This window comes from Sceloporus undulatus, chromosome 1, assembly GCF_019175285.1.
Source record: "Sceloporus undulatus isolate JIND9_A2432 ecotype Alabama chromosome 1, SceUnd_v1.1, whole genome shotgun sequence".
NCBI lineage: Eukaryota > Metazoa > Chordata > Lepidosauria > Squamata > Phrynosomatidae > Sceloporus > Sceloporus undulatus.
In genome coordinates, this window is record NC_056522.1 from 360362699 (window position 1) to 360388949 (window position 26251).

A 26251-nucleotide genomic window follows, 5' to 3' on the forward strand; every position below is an offset into this window, starting at 1 on the left:
CCTCAAGAGGATGCTGGGTGATGGGATAGCTATAAATAGCTTGCACACACGTGGCTCCAGCCTTTTTCGGGCGAAAGGACAAGCGACCCAGCCCACCCACCCTTTAGCTGCTTTTGTTAACCCGCTACCTCAGGCTTCGACTGGTTGCCTTCGGGGGCCGGGAGGGAATTTTCCCATGTTATTGGACCATGGGTTTTTCGCCCTCCTGGAGGTATGCGGACAGTAGTTTAGTGTGTTGGTTGCAACTCTGTAGCGTCTCTGTTTGTACTAGATATGGTGTAATAGTGGTCTTATGATGCTAGTCAGCTTAGCGTTTTTGCATACATGCTTACCTGTTATCGATTGTGTATTTTAGCTTTAGCTGTCACAACTGAAGGGGCACAGGCATACAACAGAAGGACAGAAATATGATTTATGGGGGTAATAAAATAATTAATGGCTATTGACAAATGATTTATGAGCTTGTCAAAGATAATTTATGAGGGCAATTATCTTTGATTTATGGGCTAAATTTTGATTTGATTGTGATTATGATTTATGATAGATGTATGGTTAATTATGAGTGATTTATGGATTATTTCTTGATTGATTTATGACCTGGATTTGGCTTGCCTGCTCTGTGCCTGTCACACATGTACTTAATATCCTATGCAATAAAGTTGTGGCCTAATTTTAACCCAAGATAACAGTGTCCGGCTCATCCAGTCCCACTGCAACTGCTGCTGAACCTATTATTTGTGCGGTACAGACCACCCAAAAAGGGCAGCCTGCCGGTGCCTGTTTTTCCGCTGGATGGAAGCCTCATCCGCCAAACCGTGAGGCTTCCCGCTGGCAGAAAAAGAACCTGCAAAAAACAGGTTCTTCAGAAGCTGCGGCGGTAGCATAACAAGTGCGCCATTGGTGCACTCGTTACGTAAGTGCCGTGCGGCACCGTGCGGATGCAAGCGGCACTTACACAACAATGGCAGCGACCATGTATACAGGGCACTGCCATTGTTATGCTCTCGTCACATGCGAGGGTTGCAGGGCGTGTCAACCGCCCTCAGTCAACCCCTAGCGTGATGAGGGCACCTAAAAGGTCCCTATGTACTGGGCCTTAGGCTCTCAGAACCTCAATCCATACTCTTCCATCAAAATGATTAAGTGACATCCAGGAGCCAAACTGAGCCCAAGTATGTGCCAATGAGGTTGTTCACTTCAGGTTGGCTTTTCTCCAAGGATGCAAGAGCTTCTTCTAGGAGTGAAGCTGCACATTTAACTATGGCTTTCCATATGAAAAATATGTCACAGAACAGCAGAGTGGGACTTGGTCTCTAGCAACAACACACATTCTGCATGTGCGTTCTAGCTGGAGGGAAAAGATATGGAACTAATTTACATTTCATTCCTTTGAGTCCCTAATATGATCTGCAGAGATGATATTGCATTGGCAATAACTTGAACAAGGAGAAAGTTTGTTTTCCCAAAATGCAGCAAATAATTAAATCAATAAGTAACCAGAGGTGAACTAATAAACCCTGCTGACAGGCAATGTCACAACGCTTGAGATCCCATTTGCTCTAAAGGCTTCTATGAGAGTGCCCAATTATACAAAATCTATATCCAGGCAAACCTCCTCACCACACAAACTGTAATGCTCATATCTTGATTAATGTCATGCCTTCCTCTAGGCCGCCCAGACTCTAAACTGTTGTGAAAATGAAAGAGATTTAGGGAAAGATTGGCAATCTCTTAGGAACAAGTGACATGTTTTGCACGCATGGATAGAATAAAGCCTCGATTCCTTTTAAAAATAAAAATAAAAATGGAAAAGCTGCTGGGGTGGGAATTCTGAATACAGGAGCAAATGTACAGTGCTTTATTTTTTTCTCTGTCAGGCTGCTTATCTATTCCAGATCCCTTGGACACATCAAGACATCTTTTCCTCATTCAAATATGTTCATTCCCAGAAATATTTCTCATTATTACAAAAATCCCTGATGACTGTTAGGGCCTTCTTACATGCATTTGCATGTAATGTATAATAGGAATGGGGAAAATCTGACACTTTTGCTCTCTTTCTCATGTTCATATTTTTGAAATCTCAGTCTTTCTAGCCTAGATGTGAAAAGAGTTATGAATTTTAAAATTTATTTATTTTGTCTGTTTATTAAATTTATAACCTGCCTTTCTCTCGGGATGGAATCCAAGACGGCCTACAGTAATTTAAAAAACAATAAGTTAAAATCTCATTTTACAAAAGTTTTTTTAAAAAATGCTATTATTGAAAATCATTTGGATGATTTCCCCCCCCCCCCAAATAAATTAACCAGAAATAAAACTCTCCTCCATTTGTACTAGCTAGATTCAACAAACACAGCTATTCCAAGCCTGGAGAAGGCCATATGGTATTTGCCATCCATACTTGCCATCGATCCGTAGGGCGAGGCGGGATATAAATTATTATTATTATTATTATTATTATTATTATTATTATTATTATATACACAACTGTTCAAGATGATGTGCTTCTCTCCCCAAAAAGAGGAACCTCTCTAACACAATCCAGAACTGGTGCCTCGGGTTACGAAATTAATTCGTTCCGCCATTCCTTTCGTAACCCGAAAATTTCGTAACCTGAAACACTTTTCCGTTAGCACTGGAAAGCCTATAGCTGCACTTTGCAGCATTTGAATTTCGCGCCGAAATGAATTTCGTAACCCGAAAAATATTTCGTAACCCGAAACAGTTTTTGCCAATCCAACTTTTTCGTATCCCGGAAATTTCGTAACCCGATCATTTCGTATCCCGAGGCACCACTGTAATATGGTTGCAGCAACATGTCTGTAGTAAGCAATGCAATAAAGTTTGGGTGGAAAGAATGGGACTTTGTTCTAGACCAGAGTTCCCAGCTTGGGGTGCCTTGGGGACACCCAGGGGGTGTGAGATGGAATTTCATCTGGCAAAGAGTAGCTTGTTTCCTTCAGTCACAAATCATCACTAAGTGATCCATAGGCAGACTGACAGATCAGTCAGCTAGAAAGTTCCACATTTTGACAAAATCATGAATAAGAAGCAGGAGCAAACAAGTCACTAAATTTAATTTTATGTTCACAATTGGGATTGGTTTTACTGTTTATATTTTTTTCTGAATAAATTAGAATCTAATTCCATTCAGATTTGCCTTTTATACACTGAGTTAAAAGCTTATTTTTTAAAGTTCTGTTTATTCACCTACAGTACTGGATATGGTTCAAAAATTACAAATTAGACTTCATCTTCAAATGTAATATTACTTTTGTGGGGGGTGCGGACATTAATCAAACATTTCCTAGGGGTGTGAGGTTGGGAACCACTGTTCTAGACAATTCTACAGTAGCTGTGTGTGCCTCCCTACAACAAATAAGGTAAATAGCAACTGAGTTCAGAATCCTTTATTGAACATGTGGGAACAGAACAAATTAGCCTGCTTCATCAGCTACCCCCAGCATGTTAAAAAGGATAGTTATGTTAAGTTTGGTCACCAAACTAGAAATCATAAGAAAAATGGAGGCTGGTGAAAGAAAAAAGTTATCCCTAGATGCATTTTGGAAGAAGCCTTCAAGTGAAAGGTGCAAAATTTCTTTGTTTACTTAAGCAAGGGCCATTTGACCCATTTCACATGGGCATATTGTTTAGTTTTCAATAAAATGCTTGCTGAAACATACAGTATTAAACTGTTCCTGTTTGCTGTGATGTAGGAACCTAACTATATTCTTTCCACATTATTTCTGCCTCTGGCACCAAATTTTATTTTAAAGAAATAATGCCTGGGAACACAACTACTTCATAACTGAGATATACATGTAAGTTCTTTCCTTTCAGAAGGCATTTGTGATTGTTAATAAATTCTTACCAAAACTTCACAAAATGAGCTTAAGGCTTAAAATATTCAAATGCAGGAGGAACTGAAAATGACAGATTTCCTCCCCTCCACATTTCTAATTACAGGTTGAGTCTCTTATCCACAATGCTTTAGTGTTCTGGATTTCAGTTTGTTTTAGATTTTGGAGTTTTTGCATATATGTAATGAGATATATTGGAGACGAGACCTAAATGTAAACTTGAAATTCATTTATAGTGGGGTCTTGCCATCTCAGGCTTGCAGGGAGGGAGACTGAACCTGTACCTTAAAGTGTGGCAGCTTCAATTTGATAACTTCATTGAGGTTAAGTCTCGGCACAGTTATTAGCCATGGCACAGATATAGAATCATAGAATCCTAGAGTTGGGAGAAACCTCAAAGGCCATCAGGTCCAAATCCCTGCCATGCAGGGATATAAAATCAAAGCATCCCCAACAGATGGCCATCCAATCCCTATTTAAAAACTCCAAAGAAGGAGACTCTACCATGCTCTGAGGCAGCGTATATACAAGATCGATTTTCAGAGGCAATGCATATCTGGCTTCTCAGATGGTAGATATGCTAGCTATCACACCAAAGAGCACTTATTCCCAAACTTTGTCCTCTAGAAGTTTTGGACTTCAGCTCTAAGAATTCCTGACTGTTAGCCAAGTTGGCTGGGGCCTCTGGAAGTTATAGTCTAAAACACCAAAGTTTGGGAAGCATTATACAATGCTTCCAGAAGCAATATCTCTGTTCACTGTGGGCTGAAGAAAGAATGCTGGACTCTGTGGTGTTCAGCTTCTGAGCTTCCCAAGAGCACCTCTGTTGCCATTGGTGGGCAAGGATGATGGTAATCTTAACTAGACACCTATGGATGGTTTTTAGTGCATACCCTAATAGACAAAATATATGGTTGCTTTAGCATGAGACTTGTAGTGGCTGCTTTAAACTTTGAAATGGGCATTGTAGTGCTAAGCATTTCCTTCCTTTAGCTGTTATATGGTTAAAAGATGGCTAGCAGATAATTAAATACTCAGCTTTTTATACCAACACCTGGGGACTTTAAGTTTACAATTCAGGATATGTGCCCAGGAAAGTTTGGGGAGGCAATGACTTCTGCTTACTGGAAATATTTAAGAAAATACTATGCCTGGGAAAGGTCCATGCCTCAGAAAGTTTAGATACAAGATTGTACAGATTTCAGATCTCTTTTACACCGGTAAACAAGTTTGCTATAAACTGTACTCCGTATTACATTAATGGTGTTCAGGCAGGGTGATTGTTATCTATAGGACATCTGGTTGTTTGATCCTCATTATTGTGGGAAATGCCTCTATGTAGTGGTGTCATTAGGGGTGTGGGGGTCAAACCTCCACCAGGTGACATCCCAGAAGAGGGGTGACACCTGGTCAGGCCCTCCCAGCTTGCGGCAGTGCCAAAGGCTTTCTCATGAGAAGACCTCCACCGCCATGACAAAGGAGAGGACTGAGCACACACTTTGGCCACCACTGCCCTTTGGCAGGCTCCCCTGCATCGAGTGGCAGCACAGCTGGGGGTGCCAATGCCTGTATGTGCTGAAAGTTTTCTCAAATAAAGATTGTTCTCCTTGTTAGTAAACCTGGATCTGACTTTCTTGCTATCTCCAAACCTTGGAGGCCAGCTGCTGGGGGAAACAGGGAGGAACCAATTTACACTTGCTTGGACTGACCAAAGATATTCTCATCTCTCTCTCCCATTCTATGAAGAAAAACTGATTGGATTGGTCGTTGAAATTTTCTTCTATAGGACAGCATTTTTCACTATAGCTGAAATAGTCATATATGTTATGGAGAGAGGGCAGCTATGGCATACCTCTCTGCCCTCCAATATCTTGCTGATGACCTCCACTATGTGCTCTCTGAGGCAACTGCCTCACTCTACCTAATCATAGGGACAGCCCAGCACCCAGCCTCAGTAGCTCTGAGCATCATTCTGGAGCATCAGGTCCTGTTTAAGATCTTTGTCTTTTTCGGAATTTGAATGGTAGTTTCACACACAAGAGAAAAGCTGGCCAGACTCTTTGCAGTATTAACTTGGCAAACCTCATCCATTTTTGTTCCATTGTGAAGGATGTTGACTTTGAAGATGACTTTAGCCATTGGAATGATTTAAAACATCTTTCTTATTTCTTTTTCTGAGAATCACTTTTTTTTAAAGTATGCCCTGTGAAAGTTAAATGGGAATGGCCTAAATATACACTCTACAGAGAAACTGTAGCTCAAAGGACAAGGTAAGTTTAGAGTCAGCTTAGTCTAATAGGCTCACTGTTTTTAAGATTTCGTGATTCTCACTTTATATTTTCTGATGACATTCGGATACAGTCAGTGAGTTGCAGGGAAACACTGAAATGCCTAGCTCTTAATGGGACAGGTTCTAGATTCCCTTCTTAAAAGACTGTAGCAGCTTAACAGCTGGAGAATACTCAGAGACAGTTGGGGAATGTGAGATAAAGGGTGCTGATATGCTTTGTAGCTTCCTATTGACTACTTTGTGATAGGCTGTTGCTCTTACCCAATAGTAATCTATGTTCTTACAATATCATTTATATACTATTATTTGCTAAACTGACATCCTACCTTTCCTTTCAAGAAGCTCAAAGCAGCATACAAGGTCTTTTTTATCCTTTCAACAAAATTGTGAGGTAGGTGAGTTGGAGGCCTACTGGGTAGCCCAAAGTCACCTAGTGAGCTTTATGGCTGAGTTGAGGTCTTGAAAGATTACCACATGAGCCCCGTTTTCCCAGCAATCATGTCAGTTTTTTTTAAAAATGGGAAACATACTGGTTTCAGAGCAGCCATTATCACATGAATTCACAATCGTGCAACTGTGGCTGCCGCCACCATTGTACTCTCTTCCCAACTCCTCCTTAGTCAGACATCCCTGCCCAAAGCCCTACCCAGCATGCCTTTCAATTATCTTATTTTTTAATATGTATACAGTATTTTAATTTTTTCATGCAATTCCAGAGTTCTGCTATTGCAACTGAAATTTAAAGCACACACAAAAGAAACAGGAAAAAAAAATACAGGCAACCAAGTTGATTGAGAATAGGGAGGGGAAGAGGGATGCGGAGAGGAGGAGACACTTAGCAATAGCAATTACATTTCTATATAACTTATCAGTGTACTGAAGCACTCCCTAAGTGGTTTACAATGTGTAAACTAACCGGCCCTGACAAGCTGGGTACTCATTTTCGTGACCTCGGAAGGATACCAGGCTGAGTCCACCCTGGAGCCCCTGGCTGGAATTGAACTCACAATCTTATGGCATGTGAATGAGTGGCTGCAGAACCAGCATTTAACCACTGCACCATTAGGGCCCCACTTGACACCATGTGGCTGTCAAGGTCATTGATAGGTTGTTCCTGTCAGATAAAAGGGATGCAGCAGTTATGGGTCTGATAAGTATCGCCAAAACTGCTTTTTCTTGGGTCTAACTGTGGGTTAAAAACCCTGTGTAGTAAATATTCTTGATCCATGTCTCTCTAGTCTGAATCAAATACTCCAACAAGAACAGCATACTTGACCTTCCATATAATGGTCATCACAGGTTTTCCAAAGATTGTTAACAACAGGAGCTTCCACTCCTTAAAAGGAACATAATATGCAATATAGCACTGTCTAACAATCAATTTAGAGCATATAAGAAGAGTAGTCAAATCAAGTTACAGGTTGAAATACAGATTAGTGGTGAAAATGAATCAACTTTAAAGGACATTCCTTGGTTTAAATGAGCCCTTTCATGAATTTTCACCATAGATATGACAAATGTTGGCCTCTCCAGGTGCTTCTAAATGTCTGAACACTAGGCAGGTTGGTGCTGGAGAAGATGGTCTTTCAAGTAGCCTTGTGAGAACAACTTGACAGGTGAGGGAGCACAGCCCTAGCTGCTTTCATTACACCTGTTTTCTTACCTTGCTGCCAAATTTGGTGGGACAACGTTTATTTATAACAGGGCAGGAATTATATGACTCATCACATGTTGTAGGACAGCAACTCCCAATTGCTTTATCCATCACAGCCATAATGAGATATGTTGGGAGCTGTAGTTTAGCAACACCTATGTTGTGTGCTTTCAAGTTGTGTCCAACATATGGCAACCCTAAGGGGAACCTATCACACTGTTTTCTTGGCAAGATTTGTTCACAGGGGGTTTGCTTTTGTCCTCTTTTGTGGCTGAGAGTGTGTGACTTGCTGAAGGTCACCCAGGGAGTTTCCATGGCCAAAAGGGAATTAAAAACCTATTCTCCAGAGTCATAGTCCAATGCTCAAACACTACACCATGCTTGCTCTCTCAACAACATCCACAGAGCTGTATAATTTCTTGCTTTAAAATAAGGCACTTAATCTGTAGGTTTCTGGGAGTAGGATTTTGATTTAAAACAAGGTACAGATTACCTGTGTGGCTTGTTTAAGGGAGAAAATGCACTTCCCCCCTTCCTTTTGCTGCAACATTTTGATAGTTGTTTCAGGGAGCTGCATATGGCCATTGAACGGTGTGTTGCCCATCTTTGTTCTTAGCCATTTAGACTTTTATATGTCATAGTTGTTCCCCTTTGGATGGTGTCTGAAAATGATCCATTAACTAGTGCAGTTGTTCTAGCATTAAAGTTACAGGTTCTATACAACTAGACTTGGTTAATCACATAGTTGTGGCATTCTGAATCTTCTGACAGAATCTTGGCTTCATAGAATCTTGGAAGGGGATCCAAGGGTCATATCGCACCACCCACTGCCATGCAGGAATACCCACTAAAACACTCCTGAAAAATGCCTACCCAAAGAAGGAGAATTCACTACCCTCTGAGGCAGTCGATTCTATTGTCTAACTGCTCTTGCAGTAAAGAAGTCAATCCTATTGTTTAGGTAGAATCTCTTTTCTTGTACAGTAATTTGAATCCAGTGGTTCATGTATTCATTTCTGGAGTAGCAAAAAATTTGCTTGCTCTATCTTAATACAAGCATCTTTTCAAATATTTAAAGATGGCTATCAAGGCAGCTTCCTGTCTTCTCTTGTTCAAGTGAAACATATTCAGCTCCCTCAGTCATTCCTCACAAGTCTTGGTTTCCATACCTTTGATAATCTTGGTTGCCTTTCACTGGACACATTCCACTGGTGTGCCCAGAATGAGACACAGTATTCCAGGCGAGGATTCTGAACCACTGCAATCAACTAAGTAAGTCTAACTATCACATATATCAAAATGGCTGTATCTGACACTTCTAGTAACTGGCCATTCCATCATCCAACACATTTTGAGCTGAGATCTCTCTGTTTAAGGAAAAATCCTTAGAAAAAAAATCAAAAGAATTGATTTTGTCTGTTTTATGAAGGAAGGATTCATGCCAGAGAACAATAGATAATAAAGTCCTGCACGGATTTTCCATCACAACAATTCTGTCACACCCCTGAACAAGGTAATTAATTCAATGTCATGCTATTAAACCTCAAAGACAAAACACAAGTATAGACACTGTAAATGACACAGAACTTCTGCAGCATCTCATCTGTTCATTATGAATTCCAAGGTAAGAACAATTCTCTAAGGAGTTAGTACTAAGAAAAACCAGGCAGAAAGCTTAGAAAAATACAGTCTTTTCTAAAAGCTAAAGCAACTTTCATAGTATTTTAAAACAGTGATGAGGATGATTTTAAAAGCCAGCACATTTGCAAAACATCACCAGTACTATATGCACAATACATGACAAATATCTTTAAATATATACTTTCATAAAACGTTACACTGGGAACATTCATTCATGTTCAGATCAAAGGTTTAAAAGGCAGTCTTCAACCCTTATCATTACCATTAGCAGAAAGTCTCTATAAAAGTATATGAACCAGCTAATAATAGACATTCTCTTAATGGTATGACTGTTGCTGCTCCTAGAGGTTCTCCCACACCAGTCAGAGAATTACTAACAAATTTTCTGACCTGGGAGACTGCTAGTTGTAGCTAGAAACTGCATAGGTCAAAAGTGGTAACCTGTTCACTGTCCAGATGCTTCAGCTTCTCGAAGCCACAGAAATAAAGCCAACGTTAGAGATTTGGGGAGTTGTAGTCCAAATTTCTGGAAGGCCAGATGTTCCCCTGCTTTAGCAAAGATGATGTGCCTGCCAAGGGACTGGACATTACATCCACAACTGCTTAAAATGACAAAGACATAATCCTCATTGGTGGGAAACTTTAGGCATATACAGATTGAAGCGGGAGCAAACCGCGGGAACAACTGTTTAAAAGACATAGGGTCCAAACAGGCAGGCCAAACTAAAGCTGCTTTGGGTTACTTTGTAGGTATGCTATTCACATGACACATTTGTCCTAAGAGGTCAGAAGCTGTGCCAAAACTCCGCTCCAGTCCTTAGGACTGGAGCGTGGCTTTAGCATGGCTTCTAGTGTTTTAGGAAGAATGTGTCATGTGAACACAGTGGCCCAATGCAGCTTTATTTTGGTCTGTCTGTTTGGGCCCATATTTACTTATAAGTGATAGTGTATATACACTACTTAGTTGCAGCAGTTTCAAACCACTTTAACTGCCATGACTCTAACCTGGGATCTGTAATCTAGTAAAGCACTTAATGTTAGAGATTTCTCTTTAATGCTGTATTCAGATGCATGCAGTAGTGCTCTCTAGCAGTGAATACGTAACTAAACAAACTAAATCCTAGGCTTACACAGAATGGACCTCTGATAGATAGAGTAGCATTGAACTGCAATAACAGTGTAGTATAGACACGCTAAGTGTCTGAATTTAGTGCTGTAGTGACTCTACATTCTGAGTAAGCTGCGTAGCATTGTGTTTTAAGTTCTTAAAAACAAATGATCATTGTTAAGACAGAACTTTTAGCATTTCATGCAGTGTCAGCACAACTAGGTGGCATTGTTCCACCAACCAAGTTAATCAGCTATATGTGTGATTTTGAAGCATTACTGGGTTGCCTCTTACTGATGGAAGCATTTTTTAGCTTTTTCATATGTCTTGTTTCCAAAACGTGAAGATTTTTTGAATTTTTTTATAAAAAGCCCAAGCCTGCCTAAGCTGTGGGATTCCACTGCTAAATAATACAGCCCAAACTAAATATGTGAGATCCACAGAACCATCCATCTGGTCTACCACCCAGATAGCAGATGATTTCCTGTACTAAGCAGAGAAATGTTGCAAGCTAGTGGAATCCTTAGATGGTATTAATTAGAGTTGCTTTGTAAAAAAAAATAAAATGGAAATGTTTCTCCTCCACACCAGCTGGGGATCTTGCCCAGTCTAGTGAAGGGCCTACTATTTTGTATGATCCTATTTAATGGCACAGTAGGAGATGTATTTCTGTTGTGCAGCTCAATATGATCATGCTTTAATACGAATTGAGGAGAATACATTTTAGTAGGAGCGGGGGAGTTAATTAACACACACACCAAGAAGCATTTTTCTACACTCTTGAACCATTTGAAAAGTGCATGATACTTTACAGTTTTTATACTTGTTGAAGAAACAGTCTGATAAAGAGGGTATTATTGTACCCATTTCACAGATTTGTTTACTTAATTCATACCCTGCCCTCCACTGAAAAGGCAATCAAGGAAATGATTAATAAAGGAAAGGAGGAAATTAATATTGGTGAGTAAATTCAAAATTCTTAAGATTATGTAGTAGCTGGAGGTACCTACCCGCACTGTAAAATGTGTATGTGTGTGTGTTGGGGGGGGGAGTTGTGCAATATAGTAAAATTCTTGAGAAGTTACAAAATCTGACTCACAGGCTGCAGTTGTAAACATACTAACTATCCTATTGAACTCAGCTAGATGTATGTCTCCATAAACATATTTAGCATTGTTCTGCCACACTTTAAACGGAAAGCTCATCAATGCTAGTCATGCTTGAGTATCTTATATTTTTTATTTATCTATTAGAGTAATTGTACCCAGCCCTTCATCCCTAAAGACTATATTTGTAGAATTATTAAAAAATTGCTTAATAACAATACAATAATCCCCTATACTTACCATTCTGTATAGTTTGTCTTCTAGATCTTGATTAATTCTTTGTAAGGCTAGGTAATTGTTTTGTATCCTAAAATAAAAATGAAATTCTATAATTAACATAACCTTTCACATTCAGTACTGTACTTTTTATCCTCAGGTTGTTCATGAGCAATAGTAACTAGTTTCCCACTCACTTTAATGTTTGTTTGATCATTACTTTCTGCTGCTTAGCAAAATCTTTTTGATTAACATACCTGTAAAGCCAAGATTTGTACTCTTCAAGATCCCACTAAGCCTTTGGGAAAGGTGGCTTCTAATAAGGCCCTCCTTCATATAATCTGGGCTGTAAGGTTATGGAAATGTTTACACATAAAGACTCTCAGGTGACTATTTAAAGCAGAATACCAGACTAAGGGCCCATACAAACAGACCAAAATAAAGCTGCTTCGGGTCACTTTGGAGGCATGCTGTTTAAATGACACATGCATCTTAAGAGGCCAGAAGCTGTACCAAAGGACTGGAGCACGGCTTTGGTGTGGCTTCTGGACTCTTAGGACACATGTATCATTTAAACAGCATATCTCCAAAGTGACCTAAAGCAGCTTTATTTTGGCCTGTCTGTATGGGGTCTAAGATTAAGGAGTATAGGTTCAAATCCCACTTCATCACCAAGCTGGAGCAATCATTCAGCCTAGCCTACTGTATCCCCTTGTTCTCAGGACAAAATTAAATAGGAGAGAACTATATCAACTATCTTGAGACCTTTGGAACACAAGAAGGGAAAAATGGAGTTAATACCGAGCCCAGGTAAATCTGTGATTCTTGCAAGAATGTACATTTGCCTCTCTTCAAACCCAGTTTTGTTTTACTATGAAACACAGCAGACCAAAGAGAGACTTCAGATACATACATAAAAGTGATCTGGTGCTTTGAAGTCTTTCTGATCATTAACCCGAACTGAGCTAAAATGATGAGGGGAAAGATTTTGTGTGTGAATATTTTTGATCAGCTGAAATAGCATCTCCCTTGTTGGGTAAGAGTAATAGAACATTTTCTCAGCCCAGATCCTCTCTGATAGCCTTTCAGCCCAAAGGCAAGGTTCCTCCCTGCCCTCATTCTGAATTGTCTTTGTCATGTCAATACAAAACCAAATCTGTTTGGCTAACATAACATATGATCCCTGGGTGTTGGGGACCACTTGCAAAAGTGGAATCTGGTGCAATATCAAATGGGTTGAAATTATTCCTATGAACAAGAGAAAAGAATAAAAATACATACAATAAAGGTCAAGTGAAGGGACTTGTGGTGGGGGGATTTTTTGATAAACCCCACATCCCTGCTTTATCATTTCTTTATATCTGAATTGTAGTATTAAAAAAAGAAATGATTCCAAATTGTGATAGAAAAAAACATATTCCAAAGAAATTATTCCACACCACTCAATTTGGATTAAATATGTGGTATTTTATAATTGTCAAAAGATGGGTTCCAGAACTAAAGCCAGGCTTCAGCTTTACACTGAAAAGATGTACAATGATACATCTTCTGATCAGTTCCTATTGCTCATTGCCACAAAGCTTCCTTTCTTGTAACATGGTAAAAATGTCTTTTAGAAGACAACAGGGGATTATAAAATTTGTCCTTTTTTTATGTACAGGGCCCCCTGTGGAATCCCAATGCAGAGGAAAAAAATGTTGCCTACAGTAAAGTTATTTGGAGGGAAAGAAAAGTTTTCTAGGTGAAATCCCCTGAAAGGATTAAGTGGGACAGCATGGTGCTCGCTCTTTCCTCAGAACTGTGTTTCACTTCCCTTTCTCTTCTGAACCAGAGAGAAACCATATATGCACTGGTAATAATGGAGAATGAGTTGAGGAAAATGGAAACTGATAGGGAACAGTGGAGTAAATGATGTCCCTCTCCTGATTAGGCAGGTGCAGTCCCACTTAATCCTCTGTAATCCCTCTTTCTCAGTTGCTTTTAAAATATCCCAGTTTCTCTCTCTTCCTCCCACTTTCCCTCTTTGTCCTCACCACTCGCTGCAAACTGAGTTTAAAGTGCACAAGTAGCTTGCACACAGTTAATTTAGCAGGGGAAAGAGGGCAGGAGGGGCAAAATCTTCCCTTCCCTGTAAACTCAGGTAAAAGCAAACTGCTGCAGCTTCTCCTGGCTTGTCTGTTCATCTTGATTAGTAACTGTTGCCATCTTGACCACATTGTGATATTGCTTGGTTACACATATTGCAGTTTTCATCTGTGAAATGTTGGAGGATATGGGCTTTTCATATGCAAAAGGACAAGAACTTGTGGCAATCTAGATATTCTTGGAATCAGATTCCCAACACCCACAGCCAACCTAGCGACTGGTGAGAAATGGTGGAAGCTGATGCATGCCAGCACCTAGTCTGCAATAGGTTCCTCCTCCCATCATAGGAATCTCACTGGAACATGAGGTAACATAATGTTGCATTATTATAGACCTTTGCTCTGATCTTGCAGGATTATTTTTTATGTTCTTGGGCCCATTGACTAGGGCCATGAAACATGATTTCCCATCAATTTAGAGTACTATTTAAATAAAGTATAATAATAATAATAATAATAATAATCAGCTGTACATTAGCACCTTTCCTTCTAGCATTCTGTAAAGGGGCTATGACAAGCCAATGTATCCAGCTGTACAGCTTTGTTGTTTTGCTTTTCTACTGATGATTTTCTTTTGTTGGTTTCTGTAGTGGACTGTTTTGAATTATTTGTTTTTTGTATTTATTTTATAGGTCACCACTTCGAAGCTATTGCTGAAAGGCAATCTAAAATGCTTGTGCATGAATGAAAGGTCTCAGCTCCAAAAATCTTTCCAGGGCTGGTCTTCCAGATTTTCTACACAGATACCTCTAAAAACATTTTTGACAGGAGCTAGTAAAGGTCTGGAAACCCGCAGTCCAGTTGGTGTGATTCTTTTAACAAGTCATTCTAGATTTGACAGCTATGTGTGACAATCACTTGCTATACAGAGGTTGTTTTCCACCCTATCTTGGTAAAAGTTCTCATTTACTGGTCAGTGGCAGTAATATAATTAAAATGAGTAATTTATGATGGAAGGTAGGCAGTTCTTTTAAAGAACCAGTAAGACCTCAACCCTGAATTCTGAATTCAGCAGGGCTTACTTCTGAACCCACATGTATATAAATATACTATCTTTCTCAAAAATGTTTGGGCCACAACACTTGTTTTACTTTTGTGCACATGCTAAAGGTTTACAGTTATATTTGTAAGTGATGAAAAGGTAGACTTTTTCCAATGGCACTCATTTGTTTCTGAGATATACCAGTGAATGTCAACATTTTCTAATTAGACTCCTTCAGAATTTCCAGCAAATGTCAACATTCACCCAATTTTCTGACAGTTCACTACATAAAGCATTCATGTTTTCTTGATGCAAAATCAATGGATTCAGAAACTAACCGTCTCAGCTTTTCTGTCACTTTTTCAAGTTCTTCCTGAGCACGTCTCAGTTCTACTTCAAGATACTGGCGTGTAGAATCGAATTCTGTTTCAAGCATTTCCAGTTTGTGAGTTGTGTAGGAGAGCCGCTTACGAAGTTCCCCCTTCTGTTCTTGCAGCGTGCTGGAAAGGACAAAGATTGAAGCTGATTAAGAGTTCTATGGAGGTCCTAGGGATAGAAGTGGTCATAAATTATACATTTTTTCCCAGTAATATAATGAATAATAGTATTTAATTATGAGCACTCAGCATTGATGTCATTTGAATTATAGCTGCCTTCCTGCAAATCATGATTACAGATTTGCTATACGACCTTCAGAAAGCAAAAGCCACTGCCAACATAAACATTTGTTTTGGGGGGAATTTGCTCCTGAATATAGGAAATGGTTTGTGGCAAACAAGATGACTTGTCCAATTCACCTAGGAACATTTATTCTGACTTGCATTGGTTTTCCATGATGGCCAACATGTATGTTCCACCACCTTACTCTTGCCATGAAGAAAGTGTTAGTTGTAAGTATTTTGCTATCTGAAGAAAAAAACTAAAATGGCATCTCCCTTCATTCCACCTATAGAAGCCAAATAGGTTGTCTGTTGAATATTACTTCACACTTGTGATGAGATAAGCCTGGGGTCCTCCTTTTTTTATCCCTGCAAGCCATGGGTCTGGAAATGCTGAGGTTAAAGGCAAGCCTGGGGTCCTCCTTTTTCCCCTCTGCAAGCCATGGGTCTGGAAATGCTGGGGTTAAAGGCAAGCCTGGGGTCCTCCTCAGAGAGGGAGATGTAGAGCGGGAAGTGGTGCTTTGTTTCCCCCTTTAGATCTTTTGTAACATGCCCTCGACTTATCCACGGGTCATATCAAAATCCATGATTTGGGCCTCAAAAACTGCCCTCGACTTATACATGAGGTCGACTTATACATGAGTATATACGGTAAGTGCAATCATTTCATGGGCAGAACTTTGCACCCAGGTACTTCGGATTCTCTCCATGCTCTTCCATTAAATTACTGTTTCTCCACATTAGATGTCTTCTTGATCAGTATTCAAAAACACTCTTATATTGTTCTGTGTCACTGCAGTAGATAATGGATCAATCGAAGTTAAGAAATAAAAAAGGAGCCAGTTTAATATAAGTGGTAATTTCTCACCATTTAATGGTGTTTGTTACATTTGATGGTGTGTGTTATTATTGTACAAATGGCCCACAAAGTTTTGCAGAAAATGTTCCTAGGAAGTCATGTTGGGAACCATGCTATGTATAAACAATATTTCATACTAGAATCTCTACTATGAATGATTTTCAGATGGTCAGAAAGGAGATCCAAGTAGAACTCCTCCTCTCAAAGAGTTTGAATATACTATACTTTAACAAACAGCAAAAGGTTGGGATTCCTTATTTGTTTCTTTCATACCCCTCTTGCACTCCCTGAGATCCAAAGCTGCTCATTACATAATTAAAAACAAGTAAATTTACAGCACTATATAAATAAAGGTTAATAATAATAATAATAAGTACAAATAAAATATAACCAATTATAAGAAATTAATTACAATGAAGAAATTATGATATTTATAATTATAAATAAAATAGGGTAAAATGCTATGGAACTATGATGTTTATCACACTGTACTCTTATAGTGCTACTATTCCACTTTGACTGCTCTAGCTGCCTCCTGTTGCATTCTGGGATTTGCAGTTTTAAGGAGGGGTATTTAGAATTCTCAGGCAGGAGGATTATGTAGGGAGAGGCGTTCCCTCAAGTAACCCGGGCCCCAGCCATTTAGGGCTTTAAAGGTGATAACCAACACTTTGTCCTGGGACCGGAAACGAATTGGCAGCCAATGTAGAGATTTTAAAATAGGTGTTATATGTTCAGACCTCGATGTCCCCGTAATTAGCCTGGCTGCTGCATTTTGAATCAACTGAAGTTTCCGAACCTGATACAAAGGTAGCCCCATGTAGAGCGCATTGCAGAAATCCAAACGAGAGGTTACCAGTGCATGTACTACTTTTTCTAGGTCCCCCCGGTCCAGACAGGGACGTAGTTGGCGTATCAACCGAAGCTGATACCAAGCACTCCTGGCCATCGCATCTACTTGAGATGATAACTGTAGAGATGGATCCAGGAGTACTCCCAAACTACGCACTTTGTCCTTCAAGGGAAGTTTAATCCCATCAAGGACTGGATGGGAAATTTCCCTGCCCGGGCTAGGGGAACCTATCGTGAGTACGTCTGTTTTCTCTGGATTCAATCTGAGTTTGTTTTTCCTCATCCAGCCCATTACTGCCCCCAGGCAGGCATCCAGAGGAGAGATGCCATCCTTAGTCACTGTATCAGTCGGAGACATGGAGAGATAGATCTGGGTGTCATCAGCGTACTGATAACACCGGGCTCCATGGCTCCGGATGATCTCTCCCAGCGGCTTCATGTAAATGTTAAATAGCATGGGGGACAAAATGGCACCCTGTGGAACACCCGATGTAAGCTCTCTTTTCCGAGAGCAGCTGTCCCCCAGCCTCACCATCTGGAACCTTCCTGAGAGATAGGACCGGAACCACTGGAGCGCAGTGCCCTCAATACCTAATTCTCCCAGGCGTTCAAGAAGGATACCATGGTCGATGGTATCGAAGGCTGCTGAGAGACTTCCATGGAGGATTCCTGGTTTTTGGCCCTTAAACTGATTTTGGTAAAACACTGGGGTTTCCAGGAAACCCCAGAAACTCTCTAATTCTTTTAGTTATATGAAAAGTTTTATCAGGTTTCATTTGGCTGATCCATTTCTTTACACATCAAAGCTGTGCCATCCCTCTTACCCTGCACTGAGCAGTGCAGGGAAAGAGATGGGTCCCCTTCGGAGCCACCACTGCCTCTTCCTCTTTAGCTGGGCAGCTCCTTGTGAGTGCCTGGTTGCTGCTTCTACTGAAGTCAGAATGGGGAGCAACCTCACCCCCTAGATCACATGGTGGATGCCTACTGCAGATGTCACAGCCAACAATCCAGGAAGGGGTCTATGTGAGCTCGCTGGCTGTGACATCTCCAGGAGGCTTCAAGGAGGACCCCAAAACAGCCTAAGGAGGACTCCACATACAAAGTGACCACTGAATACAATGTTGAGAGGTAGAACCAGAAAATTGGGAGAGGAGATGAAACTGAGTGGCTAGAATCCTGGACAGGAAACACTCCACACTTTAACAGTACAGGTATGACTTGTATGTATGAATCTATCGATTTTTTGGGTATTTTTCTGTACGTGAAATTGGAGGTATATCTGCATAACACAGGATTATCAGTTTCATACCACTGAAATTGTTACAGCTTCATCCCTGTGATCTAGGAGTGGGGGCGAGATAACTGGCTGTGATGTCTCCAAGAGATGTTTAGCCATGTGATCTAGGGGGGGAGGATGAGATGTCTCCTGCTGTTTCTTGTTCAGGATTCCAGCCACTCAATGTCATATCCCCTTTCAATTTTCTGTTTCCATTTCTCAACATTCCATTCAATGACCACTGAGTATGTGGAGTCTTTGGTACCAAACACACTGCAGAAATAATCCAGTTTGAAAACACTTTAACTGCCCTGGCTCAATGGCATTTGAGCCAGGACAGTTTGGGAACTGTAGTTTGATGACACATTTAGCTTTCTCTGTCAGAGAGCTCTGGTGCCACCCCAAAATTACAATTCTCAGGATTTCTAGCATTGAGCCAGGGCAGTTAAAGTAGTCTCAAACTGGATTATTTCTGCAGTGTGTTTGGGACCCTTTTTAGGCTGTTCTGGGGACTTCAATCTCATTAAAAAAATTCTACTAGCCTAGTGATATCTTTCTTTCTTGCATTTTGGTTACATGAAAAACAGCACTGGAGCCTAAACACTGGTAATAGTAATAACAACACAGCCATGCAAAAGAACTGGACAGACACATAAGCATGGCAGCCCTTTCTGATCCACATGTTAAGAATAAATATCAGAGTTTATTTCAAACAATATCAAATGCCTTCATGCATCTGAGAAAGCAGACCAGGTCTATAAAAGTTTATGTTATGATTCTTTTTGCACAATCAGTCTCAAAGGTGCTACAAGATCCCTTTCTATTCTGATATTCCAGACTAACACTGCTACGTCTCTGAATAGCAAATGCTGCAGTTCCTGCTGCTGCTGCTCTTGTGTGTCTTCTGACGTCTGATGACTTTACAGTGAACCTATCACAGGGTTTTCTTGACAAGATTTGTTCAGAGGGGGTTTGCCACTGCCTTCCTCTGAGACTGGGAGAGTGTGACTTGTTCATGTTTGCCCAGTGGGTTTCCACAACTCAGCAGGGATTTGAACTCTCATCTCCCAGAGACCTAGACCAAAAACTCAAACCACCACATTGTGCTGGCTCTCCGCAAATCCCTTAATTTGTAGCTATGTCCACTCCAATTGATTTTTAGGCATGAAGAATGTAAACAAGGCATGAAAGTAGCAAAAGCTAGGCAACAAGTCTGTGGTCACAATTTCTTTAAAATTAATCACTCACAAGAAGAGATGGGACAACTCACAGAAATGGATAGAAATCAACAAGTGGACTGATTCAAAACCAAGGAATTCACAGTCCTGAGCAGGGCTGCTAATAACAGGATCTTTTGGAGGTCTCTGAATCATAGGGTTGTCATCAATCGAAGCCAATTTCGACTTAACAACAAGAAGAACAAAATAGTGCAAGACAGCTGGCCAACAACAGTTAGTTTAGCTTTAGCTTAGTATGGTCCCTCTCCCCCTTTCTTTAAGCCAATTGGATGGTGGCTTGGAAGACAAGTGACACTTGACTTAGGCAGAACAGAGGTGAAACCTCTTCCCTCTGCTGCTCATACTACCTATAAACACCCTGCCTCTCTCTTGTTACTGTTAATTCTGACTTCTTAGTGACATCCTGGTGTCACTTGGTGCAGAGGGGTTGGCTGTTGGGGCTGGTGGTAGCAGCAGCCAAAAAGCCATGCTCAGCCCTCTCCTTCACTGCAGCCGAGGAGATATCCTCATGAGGAGGCCTCTGCTGCTGTGGGAAAGCCAGAAGGATGCTTGGCCCTCTGCAGCAGTGGAGGCCCAGCTGTGAGTGGTCCAGTAGCAGGAGGGTCTTCTAGGGTGTCAACTGGTGTGGCCTGCACCCCCTGCATGCTTTTAGTGATACCACTGCTTAGTCACTGACTGACAGGGGCTGCTGCCACTCTACAGGTTAACACTAATTTCACTGTCATGGTTCCTGCCTATGGAATTCTTGGATTTGTACTGGGTTGTGGCATCAGAACTATCTGACAGAAGGCTAAATATCTTGCAAAACCACAAATTCCTTTTGAAGGGATTTGTCCCTGAACCAGAGATCTTAATCAGCTTCTCTAAGCCTTGAACTTTTGTCTCTGTGCACTTGTCTTTATATATATGTCCTATATAATTTGCCTTAGGATAAGGTGGGCAGTCTACATTAATAATGGAGCATGTTGAATACTCCAATTCCCAGGGAGGGCACACTGCTGCTGCTGAGATTTGGTAGCCACAGCTGAGGCTACCACTGCAACCACAGTAGCCATTGAAATTCATGTGAATTAAGAACCATTCAGATGTCCCAGCCTATTACCAAAGGTTTGAATTGGTAACAATGGCTGCATCTACACGGCATAATTAATGCAGTGACAGTACTTTAACTGCCATGGCTCAGTGTTATTGAATTCTGGTTTATGTTGTTTTGTGACCTATTTAACCTTCTCTAGTGCCACCACAATCTACAAGTCCCAGGCTTCCACAAGATGGAGCCATGACAGTTAAAGTGGTGTCAAACTGCCTTAATTCTGCAGTGTGACAGCAGCCAATGTCACCTGCCACACTCAGAAATAAAGTAGCTTGACTCCACTTTAACTGTCCTGACTCCATCCTGTGGAATCCAGGGATTTGTAGTTTGATGAGGTATTCAGCTTGGTTTGTCAGAGAGCTCTGGTGCCTCATGAAACTATGGCATGGTACAGACTGATCCAAATGGGTGGGTCTGTGGCGCCCCTTTTATCTCTGGGTTGGGGGCAGGGCAGCCTCACCGGCAGCCCTGTGGCTGCAATCTGGAGTTTTTCTGGGCCATGGAGAAGTGGCAAAATGCCACTTCTCCATGGCACAGAAAAGGGGTGTCCCTGGACACTCTGGGAGCTGCAGCCATGGGAAAAAGGGGCCACCCGGCCCCTTTCTCCCTGGCATCGTTCCGGCAGCCATTTGGTTGCTGCAGGAACGATGTGGTGCCCAAACGGAGCTCCATTTCGGAGCTCCCTCCCACAAAGCAAAGCGCCGGTCTGGACCGGGCCTATGAATCCCAGGATTCTATAGGATAGACTCATGCCAGTTAAAGTGGTGGCAAATTGCGTTATTTCTGCAGTGTAGATAAACCTATAGTTTCTTAATAAGGGGATTACCACAAGCGTTTTGTCCAGCTGATATTAAGAAGTCTTCCAGATGCTATCCCCCCTCCAATGTTTTGCAGATGAAAATTAGTACACATGTGACCAAGAAATATCAGTGTGGTCAAGATGGCCAAAGTTACTAATGAGGAAAAACATGAAAGCTAGAAAAGGATGCAGCAGTTTGCTTTTGTTCAAGTCAAGGGAGAAGGGCAAGATTCCAGCTTTCGCCTTTCCTCCTGCTGAGTTAACTGAGGGCCAGTGACAGAAGTGAGCAGAGTACAATGAGGGAAAGGGGGAGAAGGAGCAAAAAACTGGGAAATCTGAAAAGCAGCTGAAAAAAAAGGGATAAGAGAGGATTAATAGGGACTATCCTTGCCAAATTGGGAAACATGGAGGGAATGGGTGTTCTCTAGGGTTTCTGCCAAAATGTTTGTGGTAACATAATTGCCTCTGGTAATAATTTATTCAAATTAATTTTCATCTACACACACACACACACACAAAACTGCAACACTACATTCCATAGATCTGAAGAAGTGGGTTATATGTCCACCAAAGCTCATCCTATAATAAACCTCTCAGTCTTAAAGCTGCCACATGACTCTTGTTGTTTCAAATAAATCAACCTGGCTATTCCTTTGGAACTGATGGAATTCAGTTTGCAGTTTCAAAGTGGACAGGATTGCTTATAGATACTCTCATTTCAAAAACAAACAAGCCATAAAATAGTGTGCAATGACCCTGAAATTTTCTTTGATGTCAGTGCCAAAAATATTAATAGCAATTCTAAAAAGCAACTTACTCAAAACAATTTCTTCCCAAACACTTTGCTCTACTTGCCCTGATTCAGAGTTTCCTCTATATGAAACAATCATAAAAAGGTGTAATGTTATTCATGTACTAGAGTTTTAGCAGCCACAAGGGTATACCTGACTATTGTTCTTAACTGCCATTCAGTCGATTTTGAACTACAGCAACCCTCTGAATGAGAGACTTCCAAGACATCTGCTCATCAACTGCCCTGCTCAGGTCTTGCAGACTCAGAACTGTGGCTTCCTTTATTGAGTCTATCCATGTGTAATGCAGTCTCCTTCTTCTTCTACTGCCTTCTACCTTACCAAACATTATTGGCCTTTCTAGTGAGTCAACTCTTTTCACAATATGCATTCCTGCTTTGGTCAGGCCCCACCTGGAATACTGTGTCCAGTTCTGGGCACTACAATTCAAAAAGGATGTTGAGAAACTGGAATGTGTCCAAAGGAGGGCGACTAAAATGGTAAAGGGTCTGCAAACCAATCCATATGAAGATTGACTTAGGGAGCTGGGGATTTTTAGCCTGGAAAAGAGAAGGTTAAGAGGTCATATGATAGCCCTGTTTAAATATTTGAAGGGTTATCATACTGAGGAGGGAGCTAGCTTGTTTTTTGCTGCTCCAGAGAACAGGACCCAAAACAATGGATGCAAGCTACAGGAAAAGAGATTCCACCTCAACATTAGGAGGAACTTACTGACAGTAAGGGCTGTTCAACAGTGGAACACGATCCCTTGGAGACTGTGGTGGAGTCTCCTTCCTTGGTCTTTAAACAGAGGCTGGATGGCCATCTGTTGGGTAAGTTTTGATTAAGAGTTCCTGCATGGCAGGGGTTGGACTGGATGGCCTTATGATTCTATGCCCAAAGTATGATAGTCTCAGTATAGTCATCTTCACTTCTAGGGAGAGTTTAGGCTTGATTTGCTCTAGGACTTATTTGTTTTGTTTGTTTATTTTTTTAAAAAATAATCCACAATATCTGTAGCTATCCTCCAAGAGTATATTTCAAATGTGGTGATCTTCCTATCAGCTTTCTTCACTGTCTAGCTTTCACAGCCATACATACTAATGGGGAATACTATAGCAAGGACTAGCCTAACTTTAGTATTTGAGTGATATATTTTTATATTTCAGGATCTTGTCTAGTTCCTTCATAGCTGCCTTTCCAAGTCTTAGGGGCTAAACAGGCTGCCTCTTTAGAGCGGCCAGTGCCGCCCCTTTCAGCATGTCGTTGCTGTGGCTCCAATTCGGCCTTTCCCCAATGCTAAAAGGCAAAATGCTGCTCCTTTTCATGCCGGGAAAAATGCGCCTTTGCTGCTGCTGTGGCACTTTCTGGTGCTCCTTTTGGCACCATGTCATCTGGACACAGTGCAAAAGGCGCACTGTGATGCCGCCTGCCATGTGATCGGGCACATGGCCAGACGGCGGTGTCAGGGCAGTTTCGGGCATGCATCATATGGACATCACTCTGTTCTGAGGCCGGTGTATAACGCCAGTCAGTATAGCCTGTCAGTCTTCTATTTTCATGACTGTAGTCTCCATTCTGATCAGTGACTGAGGCTAGGTATAAAAATCTTTAATTGTTTCAGTGTCTTTATTGCCTGCTTTAAAGTCATATAAACTATCTGTGATCATTATTTTTGTTTTCTTGATGTTCAGCTGTTAACCTGCCTTTGGGCTTTCTTCCTTGACTTTCTTTAGCAATCATCCCAAGTCTATTTATTTTCTGCTAGTAATATGGTGTCATCTGCATATCTTAAATTGTTGATTCTCCTTCCTCCAATTTTTGCAGCTCCTTCTTCTGTATCCATCCACATCTAATCTTGTTTTACGTATGATATGTTTAGCATGAAAGTTAAACAGATAAATTGCAGCCTTGCCTGACCCCCTTGCCAAATGAAAACCATTCTGTTTCTCCATATTCTGTCCTAACTGCAGTTTCTTGTCTAGAGTACGGGACAACTGCTGTGGTGCACCCCATAGTGTTTCATTATCTATACAACCAAAGGCTTTGCTATACTCCATAAAGCACAGGCTCATTTTCTTCTGAAATTCTTGGTGCGTTCCATTAACAATGTTTGTTTGCAATATGATACCTAGTGCCTCTTCCATTCCTGGACCCAGCTTGGACATCTGGCATTTCTAGTTCCATCTATGATAAAAGTCTTAGTTGCAGAATTTTGAGCATGACTTTGTTTGTATGGGAAATTAATGCAATGGCCCTATAGACAGGTTACTGCCTGTTTATAGTGAATGGGAATATCTGGAGCCAATGATTTCAGGATTGTATCTTCCAAGTGCTGGACATGATGTTAGCTAAGACTAGTGAACTGTAATGGTCTTGGTGTCTTCTTGCTCCCAACAGGAATAAGACATCTGGTCCAATTATGTTACATTGGAATAGGCAACTGTGGTGGGGGGCAGGAGCCAATTTCTACCCAGGCACACTTGCTGACCACAGCACTCTGACAAAAGCACCAATACTTCCATTTTCCTCTGCAGTTCCTCTCAAAATGTCAGTGGCAAGTGACATTGCATCACCTCCTATTAATATTTTGAGAGGGAGTACAGAGGAAAATGGAGATATTGGGTGGTGGCACAGAGTTCTGGTATGATAATATGAGTATTTTAATGGGCTTTCATGCATTGGGAGGGGGACATTGGATGCTTTAGAGGCAAAAATTACCTGGAAGCCATGCCGATATTTTTTCTTTAAAATTTTGAGGTTTTTGGGTAGCTTTGTGGGACTTATGGGGGCTTGAGGAACAAGTTGAGGGACTGTATGTGGCGCATAGACTGCACTTTGCTCACCTCTGTGTTATGGGGTGGGGATCTGTCTCATGCCTTGCCTAACCACAGGTACAGCACCTGTCTAAGGGGTCATTCAGTTATATTCTTTGTCTATCATCCATTTTGGGTGCTCTTTGAGCTTTTCTCTTGTCAGAGAATGACCCTTTTGGGACCGCACAAATAACCTCTCCTACGATCACCATCATCTGTGGGAATATAAGCAGAATAGATGAATGATGGGATCACACTGAAATCTCTGCTCACATATCCCTCTGTGTACATCTTGCCTTTTGAGCTGGAGGACATACTGGGTGGGGGGAGAGCTTATTTGCTCCAAGGGATGAGGGTTCAGGGAGGGGAAGAGAATCCCCATACTCTCAGTGAATATGATCTAGCAGGTCATATTAGGCTGGAGAACTAGAGGACTCACCCCTATGACATAAATGCAATGATCAAGAAAACCTCCAGACCATTTAGGGTGACCGTAAATACATGCACAAGTGTGATGGTGTTGTTCCTTTATACTATGTCATCTTACATCCATTAATGAAAGACTGAACTTGAATCAGCTGTATGTTACAATGACTGAAAAGCCATAATCCTGAAAATAATGTAATGTTTTGTTCACTTTAAAAAATAAAATAAAACATCCAGTACATTTGTAACGTGTGCTGACAGTTCTGCTCTACAGTTTTTAATGCAACCAAGTGCAGAGAACAAATGCTTCTCTATTAAGCTGTAAACCTGGTTACTAAGTTGTTTTCTGAAATGTGTGATATCATCAAAGGTAGAATCTCAAAGGAAACACGTTGTCTGCTGCTTTACTTTGATGCTTTCCACTCAACAGGTCATTCC

At 41.0% G+C, this 26251-nt stretch overlaps 1 protein-coding gene across 2 annotated transcripts in view; it reads right to left on the reverse strand.

Moving 5' to 3' along the window:
- Window positions 1–26251, reverse strand: part of BEGAIN (brain enriched guanylate kinase associated) — a 223792-nt gene that overhangs the window by 80423 nt on the left and 117118 nt on the right. For both annotated transcript variants that reach the window (XM_042438584.1, XM_042438576.1), the window contains 2 exons: window positions 15343–15504; window positions 11903–11969 (listed from right to left, as the gene is read on the reverse strand). In XM_042438584.1, coding sequence (XP_042294518.1) covers window positions 11903–11969; window positions 15343–15504 — 229 coding nt within the window. The remainder of the gene's footprint in view (window positions 1–11902; window positions 11970–15342; window positions 15505–26251) is intronic.